The sequence below is a fragment of the Pyrus communis genome, chromosome 10 (assembly GCF_963583255.1).
Source record: "Pyrus communis chromosome 10, drPyrComm1.1, whole genome shotgun sequence".
NCBI classification, from domain to species: Eukaryota; Viridiplantae; Streptophyta; class Magnoliopsida; order Rosales; family Rosaceae; genus Pyrus; species Pyrus communis.
In genome coordinates, this window is record NC_084812.1 from 4207184 (window position 1) to 4217122 (window position 9939).

At 32.7% G+C, this 9939-nt stretch overlaps 1 protein-coding gene across 1 annotated transcript; it reads right to left on the reverse strand.

Annotated features, from left to right (window-relative positions):
• Positions 1-7880: 7880 nt before the first annotated feature.
• LOC137748591 (1-aminocyclopropane-1-carboxylate synthase 7-like) lies at positions 7881-9619 on the reverse strand. The gene is made up of 3 exons (XM_068488759.1): positions 9443-9619; positions 9031-9332; positions 7881-8739 (listed from the first exon to the last, which is right to left on the reverse strand). The coding sequence occupies exons 1-3, from the start codon at positions 9617-9619 to the stop codon at positions 7881-7883; spliced, it is 1338 nt and encodes a 445-aa protein (XP_068344860.1).
• Between the last annotated feature and the right edge of the window lie 320 nt (positions 9620-9939).

The window sequence follows — 9939 nt, forward strand, 5'->3', positions numbered from 1 at the left end:
AAGACTATAATAATATTATTCCAAATTGTTTAACTATAGCCATTTAATACTACGGTCTAGTGATATTCATCTTCACTTCTAATTGAGAGGTCTTAGGTTGGATTAAAAAATTGTTTAACTATAATGCTATCAATATATATGAGTTTTGTTTTGGTTACAATGTATAGGAAGAAAATTAAATAACCAATAATAAAAATATCAATAGAATACCCTTAATAATATGAATTCATAATCATAATGGCTCACATCACCAACAATCGCAATACATTAACGCAGGAGAAATGGATAAAACGAGGAACCTTTGATGAACAACAAATAGTAATTACTGAGAGTAAAAATTCTGCATTGAATGCTTCCTGTTGTGGCAATTGGTTTGACAACGAAACCACAACTTTTTCTAGTAATATTATTATAAGGGGGATTATATTCACACATCCTAAATTACTTTTCTTACTCTTTTAATTTTTTAATATTTTATACACACCATTAATACTTGATAAAAAATATTAAAAAAAAATTAAAAGATGGTGGAAGAAAATAATTTGAGGTGTGTGAATATAATTTCCCAATTTTAAAACCCTCCAATATAAACTATTAAATACATTACATACGTACCTAGAGACTTAATAAGAAATATATATAATAGAAAAGTTCTTAGTTTCCTTGTCTGTAAAGCAATATATGTAAAATAAAATAGATAACAAAATTAAATAGAAACTAACAAAGAATCCTGCATCGCTTTTTTTTTTTTATTTTTATTTTTTTTGTGGTAAATAAAAAGAATGGGAACCTCTGTGCATCACATATGTCAAATAAATCTTTCTCATTCTTTAGAAAAAAAAACTTGTTGTCAAAAAATCATATTCATCTTTTAATTAGACCCTTTCTATTACCCCTAAACTCCATGCTCAAAAGTGCAAATATATGAAGAGATCTAAGAGCAGTTAAGCTATGCTGACCAGACAAAGGTACCAATTTATCCAAGATTTAATATTCTGATTGCTAATTAACGAAGGTTGGACAAAATTGAAGCTCCGTTAAGATCTGCTCATGTTATCATGAGCCCGCAACAATTATTCTTAGCAACAGAACTTATAATTTCTTATTAGCCGAGGATTATAGCAAGGATAGTTGGTTTTGGAGCCAGCAACCATATGGTCTTATTAATATTTTAAAGTTTAAACTATTCTTATTGCGAAATGGTTTTCTTAATTAATAGATAGATATAGGAAATGGGATTTTAATCATACTCAGCCCATGATATCTGAAGATTGGTATACATGTGTATATATTCATGTTAATGGAGGGGTATTGTTCCAGTTATTTTCATATATGCATACATATATCAAATAACTGGAACAATGTTCCTTCAAGAAAAAAGTTCGTGAATTTGCTCTACTGTATATGTATAGTGTAAATATATCAGAAGACTGCTCTTTTCTCAAAGTTGTCTAGTACGTAACATGAGATGTTTATATTGTCACAGTGAGAATTTGAACCACAATGCAACATAAACATTTGTCCACCAATAAAATCATAGCCATATATAAAAAATGTTATATTGGCATATAATGTGGAAGGTATTTTTGTTACACATATGCATGGAGTTAGGATATATATTTGTTGAGATCGCGTCTCTAATTTGTGTAGATTTCATCAACTAACTTGGCTATGGCAAAAAGATAATTTAAACATAGTATTTGTATAGAACCCAACAACTAGCATGAGATTTGCAATTGATAGAATCCTGCCTAACATCAAAAGAGAGAACGTGAATTATAGCTACTGATCTTATGACGACTACCAAGGCGACTTCAGCTTGCATTGGAGAGACAAGTATCAAACAAAAGCTTCACAAGATATGGACCTTCAATATTTTTATATAATTAATGAGAATATTACCCTATAAAATAAAACCTAGCTAAAAAAATAATAAGATTTATTGGAGTAGCAGAGCAATTCCACTACTATGTACTTTTTTTGTGGAATGAGATTTTATTTTTATTTTTTATCGTTGGTTTTTTGGGGGAGGGGGGGGGGGGGGGGTTTCAATTTTTTATAGTTTTAAGGTGGTGCTATCTATACACCTGTTTTTACCTCTTACATTTACTTCTCAATTTCTGGCCGTCCGATCGAGTAAATTGAAAAAAAAAATCAAAAGATAGAAATTAGAAGACGTGTGGAAGATATGAAGGAGTGTACGGATAGGACCACCTTATTTTTATCAATGTGAAACTTCTACGTCGTAAATTTTTAACATTATGGACATGACTTTCAATTTGCCGCCAACGTAATTTCATTATAAGTGTAGAATCACTTGCTAGCAGCCTAGCAGCCGACATAAACTATATTAGTTTGCTATATCAACTGCATATTAATGAATTAAATAGGTAGTTGATCAAGAAACTAATATTATGTTCATGTTAATAGTCAAGCTCTTTTGCCAGGAAAGTGTTCACATTCCTAAGTGGATTCCCACTAATTACAAGAGGGCAGCCACCATGTAACGGAAGCACCCCAGAAATTCGGGTTCTTGTGCTTTTGACAAGGACAAGTCAATTACTGCCTAAAAATTGCCTTTTTTCAAGCATCACTCTCTAGCTAATCTAATTAATTAAACAGTTATAAAAAAGTTATGGGGACCATATTACTTGAGATTGGGTTTTCTTAATCCTTAGCAGCTAATGTGTCAGCATCTTCAGAGTAATTAAAAGGCCAAAGATGGTCACTTCATGTTGTTCATAAGGACTACAAATCACATATTAATCTGTATAATTTTGGGTTTTTTTTTTTTGTCTCAATTAATAATTTGGCCTAGCTTGCTAGCTAGCTAGCTAGTACTACTGCATTTTGTTCAGCTAGCAAAAGTGACCTTGATGATCGTATGAGTTGGAAACTGTATCAATTTTCAAAATGGTCGGTTCTCAGCAGATTTGGATAGGTGCTATTTTTTGTATTTTATACAAATTCTTATATAGTATCTATCTCCATTGACATTGAGACGATTCTCATTAATTAGTTAAAGCATAAGAATGCATGCATTTGGAACTAAATATGGAAAATCTAATATTCCAAAATCTTGTAATTTGTGGTAAGAAAAGGTCCACATTTTCTTCTCTCTGATGATTTCATAATATATTTCAAAAATATATATATATATATTCATAGGAAGAGGGTGAATCACAATATCACATATGATCCAATGAGGCAATCAAATAAGGGCTGGTTTCCTGCAAATTAATGTAAAAGGGAAACATGGAGCTGGTGTTTGTAACCTGATCAAAGACCAAATATCTTCATGGAAGATATAAAACCAATGACATTGTGCCACTTGGCGTGAAATTCTTTATTATAATCTTGCTAGCTAAGACCATGCCCGAGAGAGAGAGAGAGAGAGAGAGAGAGAGAGAGAGAGAGAGAGAGAGAGAGAGAGAGAGAAGTGTAGAATATTGGGTAGGTTGAATTGCTGAACTGGTGCGTATTAGGGTTTTGTACTTAATTTACAACAAGCACAAAAATAACCAAAACTTAATTACTTATTTAATATATTAATTAGTGATTCTAATTATGCGTCTTTCTATGGACACGTTTTGTGAACCCCATATGAGTTGCTTTTGAGACATAATCCCAACTTGGGCAAAACCGTGTTTACTAATGTCTGCAGAAAAAAACATGCACTAATTTTCTGTATTATCTTAATTAATTGCTTCATGGTTCTGCAGAAAATGCGATCAGCCTTACATTCTGTAGTTTTCTATATATTTTCTTAATGTTGTTTGCCCTGGTTGTAAACATAAAATGTGATCCACTAGCATCCACACAGACTTTGACTCCCAGTAATGCATCATAGCCATCAAGAATTCAATTTATGTTTCCTTTCTGCATATTTTTTTTAGCGTCCACACAGACTTTGACTCCCAGTAATGCATCATAGCCATCAAGAATTCAATTTATGTTTCCTTTCTGCATATTTTTTTTTTAGCGTCCACACAGACGTTGACTCCCAGTAATGCATCATAGCCATCAAGAATTCAATTTATGTTTCCTTTCCTTTCTGCATATTTTTTTTCACCCCACTTGTATCTATTATTGAATATGTTCAAAGTAAATTATTTTTCTGCATGCATATGTGACAAGAATGACCTTTTTTGTGGAGATTTTTTTGTCTTAACCACAGGCAGCTTTGGGGAGTGAAAGTTGCAATTGCAGAGGGTTCCAAATTCGAAAGGCACTTCAAAATTTTTTGCCATGTAACATATATATGTAATTAATAATGCTCTATATTATAATAAATTGCTTTTATTAGCACTTTAAAGTCTTATTGTGCACTCGTTATAAGTGTAATTTTTTCTTTCTATAAAAATTTGGAGTGCACAATGAGATATTTGGAGTGCCATAACAACACTCTAAAAGATGTTTTTTTTTCAATTTTATTATATATATAATAATGCTATCAACTTTAAAGTTAGAATTTTTGAAGTTTTTTTTCTTGTTTGGTTGTTTAAAATATATTGAATTACTTTTGATTATTTAGTAAATGTTATGTTTGTAGCTCTTTTTACTTATTATTTAATGACATTTTGTAAACTTATTGCCAATGAGTCCTAAAGTTTGTTTCGATTTAAGTTATTGCTTTCAATCATCAATGCATTGTCCTACTTTTTTTGAAAAACTATCTTAAGGAGGAGGAACCCTTTTATAAGTTTCGCACATGGCCTTCGAAATTTCAAAGACTACCCTAGTCTTAACCATGTACCTTTTACTCTTCTCAAGTAAATGTATGTATTTGTTTGTTTTTTCCTTAGTTATATAGGAAAGTAATAATGACATTTTTTTGTTATTGTTTGATTTATTTAATTTGACGGCCATAAGTAAAGAGAGGTGTCTAGGAGTAAAAAAAATAGTGTGTGATATGACATGCATTTGTGTGTATACTTTTCATAATAAATTGATGACTATATCAAATAATTGAATATATATAGTTCAAGTTTCTACTTCGAAGTGTGATCCAAGATGATGACCTTCACGCACACGGGCTTCACTGTAATTAGATTGCTTAATCAAAGATTATTGTAAGACAAACATTAAGTCACACAACATCATGATTTCCTCTATAAATTATATTTATTCCATTTTTTAAATTCTAATAATCGAATTGTATACTCCACCTACTTGCCAGCCAAGCAACCGCACCTCCTCAACTGCATGCGCATAACTATCATTTATTCAGACATGGCTTAGTTTACATGCATGGGAACTCATGAAATGTTATATGTTATATTCTAATAAGACCTCGAAAATTGAGTTGAAACACATGCTTGCATGCAATTACATACATACATACATATATATATATATATATATATATATATACACACATATATATGTCTAATGTAGTAAGTAGTTAAGAAGTCCAATATAAAGAGAGACAATTATCTCAATTATTGTACATTTCTCAAACATTTGCATATTGTCCACAGTGTGCATCGTAACCTTTTTCCAAATTAACCAACTTTTGTAAAGTTCAAATATTTGAGGAAATTGCTTTTACTATCTTCTTTAAACTTTCTCTAATTACTTGATAATCTGTGACTCACAAAATTATGGATTTCCCACCAATGTAGGTTATATATATAAAAGTCTTCTTCTGTTAGGGATCTATTGTAAGGCCCACTTTAGATCGTGTTCCAACGATCTAATTATTTATCTTTTAAATTTTCTCTTAAAGATTCAGTTTTTAGAAAATCACTTAAATATGAAATTATTTGACAGTCAATGGTAGTCATATTAGAGCTCAAACTAGCATAAGTTGTTATTGATAATTTGTTTTCATAGATGGCCACCTGGGTTCATAACATTATAGAAAAGAATAAAAGCGTAGTCAAATTATACGTGGCCTTTGGCAGTACCATAAACAAAAGAGTATCTATATAAAAAAGGGACATCAATGTGGCACCAGTATCTCAAACTAATTATCACGCTATTTACCATGTGTTTTATCTTTGTCACATGGCACCACAAGATAAGACGAGCAAATCGCCAAATTAGCGTTTCTGCTTCATGTGCAAGTCCTTTTTTGTATTGGTAAAATTTAAAAAAAAAAAAATACCCTATTAATGCCACATTTGGGTCGCCCTTAACCTTTAAATTTAAAAAAACAGCCTTGGTTTAGTAGTTTATACTTTGGAACTTGTGGCTTAACTGAAGTTACTGAGTTTTATATTAGATTAAGGAATTGAATTAGTAAATTGCCGCCGAACTCTAATAAAAAAAAAAATAAAAATAAAAAAAGATAAAAAAAAGGTAAATTGCCGCCAAGTGATGTGGTTTGATACGTTTGTTCCCATGCATATATGAAAATATAAAAAATGTCATTTCATTATCCCGATGGCTAGCTAGCTTACTTATAGCTGCACTAGTTGAGAGTTTGTACTGATAAAATACATATAAATGATTGTATATGGAGTTGACTTATTGAAATACTGAGCCTTCTTTATTATTGATTAAGAAAATTAATTAGCTAATGAGTTTACAACAAAAGTAAGTTTTATTGGCTAATGTCTGAAAATCAACGACAAATCGACTGAATGTTTACTTAAGATGTTGTTATTTATTGGAAGTTATATAAAGAATTGTCAAAGTCACATGGTGCTAAATAGTATGAGTTTAGCCAAGTTAACTAAGCAGCTGTTTGTTAATTTCATCCTCTCTGCATCCAAGTTTGACAGATTCAATATAATCATCTTAACATGTGTCCCAAAAAAAAAAAAAAAAAAACTGTACGCGTTAAGATATGCTTAAAACTACCCTCCACTCGATATGCATCACCTCTTGATTGTTCCTTTTTATTAAAAATTATTACATTGTTATAACAGGGTCCACGATGAATGTTATGTTATGGCACAAGCTAGCGGTGTTATAGTTGCTCACAATAACAACCATCAAACTCGGATCAACATCAAATGGATCCTTGAGTTCAACCAAATTAAGCATCTCTCTCTCAAATGGGTGTTTATTACTGTTCACATTTTTCAGTAACTATTGTCGTCGATTATTACTATATTCTGGGCCTGCTGTCTATCAAATGGTATCTCTTTCGTGTGATGGAGTACTAACATTTGGCGTAAAGCTGTGCAAAATGCTTATATTAAGCAAACCATATCTGAATTAACTAACACATCTTAATCATGCCAGGTTTTATGAGCATGACATGCAACGTCAAACTCAGCTTAAAATTGTCAAAGGTTGGAAATTCAACCTCATATCCAATATAATATAGGGGTTGAAGTAATTGTATATGGCTTAATTGTTGAAAAAAAAATCGTCTTTGAGATTGAAGTAACTTTGGTTCCTGACAATGAAAATCGATAGAAGTGGTAAATGATTTTAGTCATTCCATGACAACTCTGTCAATATTCTAATTTAATTGTCACACAACCACCTTTTTAAGGATATTTTTGTGAAACCTACTCTTCCACTTAACGAGAGTTTTTTTTTGTAATCTACCTGTTTAGTTGTTCTTCTTCTTCCTTAATTAGTCTATAGCTGTACGTTATCTCCCAACATTAATATACTAATACTCCAGTCTTTCGCAGTTGATTGCAAGACAAGTCAAGGGTAAAATGAGTAGAATGCCAAAAATAAATAAAAATATATATCCGTCGATTATACAAGTTGAATGTGTAAAACTTGCTTTTTCAAGCAAGAAAACAAGATGGAGTTGTTACACAATTTAATCAAATCTACAGTGTGTGCATATATATATATATATATGTAGAGAGACAAATCCAATTCTTAAATTGGGTTTTGTCCTCCAAAATAATAAAAAATGGTTAGAACCACTGAAAAAAAGGAAGATAAAAGAGAAATAAATTATAATTTTAGCTAGCCCCCTCTTTATTTTCCATGAAATTATGTATTCTTGTCAATGCAATCTCAAGTGTCTGCTCACTCATGTTGGCAAAGCACACCCTGAACCAACCTGGCTCAGAGCAATGACAAGAAGAACCTGGAGATATATTTAGCTTCACTTCATGCAGCATGGAATCCCAAAGGGTCAGTTCACCTTCTCTTGTTGGTTCATCCAAAAATGGACTTAAATTCATCCAGCAAAACAACCCAGCATTTCCTTTCAAACACTCGATCCCCGATTTCTTCAAACCCTCGACGATCATATCATATCTCTTCCTCAGTCTCTCTCTGTTTGTCTTTATGTAATTTTCAGTGAATTCCTTGTCAGATAACATGGAAGCCAAGAGATGTTGTGTTTGAGAAGATATTAGGGTGAAGCTTGACATCCTTCTTGCTGTTGTCACAACCTTATCATTGTAAGAGTACACGGTGCCAACTCGAAAACCCGGAAGGCCAAGATCTTTGGATAGACTATAAACAATGTGGACTCTGTCTGCATCCTTGTACTGCCTGTCTTCAAGAATTTCTGCCACACTAATGAATTCGGAGGATGAGAAGGCGGATCCCGAGTAGATTTCATCAGAAACGAGATGGATGTTTTTTTTAGTGACGAATTCAAGAATCTGTTCAAGGACTGCTCTTTGGATTGTTGCACCAAGTGGGTTTGATGGATTTGTGATTAGTATCGCTCTCACTCTCATGTTCTTGGCTTCTGCCTCTTTGTGTGCAGCTTCTAACGCTTCTGGAGTAATCTGGAAGTTGTTTGAGCTTTCACAGTGGATTGGCACAATGTTCACACCAGTCCTCCACCTCAAATCTCTATCAAATCTGAAGAAGAAAATTTAAGTTGACATTAGTTTTTGATGATCAATATGAAAAAAAAAAAAAAAGTCACAAAAAATTGCATGAAATAATATAACTTCCAGATGATAACATTCTCTTGTCAGATGGCATGTTATGTCCAGACTCATTCTGACGTCATGCGGTTAAAATGAGAACACTTAAGAAATGTTCCGCGTAAAGATTTTGAAAAAGAAAAACATGCCAGACTGTCTGACAAGAGAATATTTCTGTAACTTCCAAAGTCTTTAAGTTTGAGTGATGGAGGAGTATTCTTACCCTGGATAGTATGGTGTTGGAACAAGCAAAGCATCACCGGGATCAGCTATGATGAAAGTCAACAGCTCATTGGCTGCGGTTGCACCTGCTGTTAAGACTACTCTAGCAGGGTCAAATTTCGCTCTTCCTCCTCTAATTTGTTCCATAAAACTGGCCATTGCCTTTCTAAAAGACAAAAGGCCATGGTAGTCTTGAAACAAGGCATTTTCTCTAAAGCCAGACACTCCTTTTGATCCCTTTGAACCCAAGTTGGAGGCTTCTGAATTTTCCTCCAAGTACTTTTCCAACAGATCAAACGAAACCTGTTCAACAAAAAAAGTTAATATTAGATGAAAAATCTAGAAGTATTCAGATATTTTTTCTTCTGGGTTTTGTTGACAAATGATCATTTGTGATCATGAGAAGCACTTACTTGATTTTCAGCTAGTCCCATCTGTATGACTCCAGATGGATTGCTTGATTCATGATAAGGGTTTTCATCATAAGCTTTCCATCCTGCAAAGTATGGAGAGTCTTCTCCATGAGTATCAGAAACAGCTATTTTTGATAGCCCAACAGAAGGCTGCTGCTGTTCAATCTCTATAGCCATATCTAGCTTTCTTATAAAAGCACTTTGGCCTTCAAGAAAGCTGTAGTTATGAGAGAGAGAGAGAGAGAGAGAGAGAGAGAGAGAGAGAGAGAGAGAGAGAGAGAGAAGGAGAGAAAAGCGTTGAATGAGAATGGTTTGAATGAAAAACCTTTGAATTCACCCACTTATATATAGGAACTGTTTGGAGAGCAATGGCATAAAAAAATAATGAACAAAAAAGTTCCACTCAACTTGCCTGTTTTATTGAGAAATAAGCAGAAATAATAAGAATCAATCATTGATTCTGTGACATAATCAAGAGTATATATATCAAAGCTGGC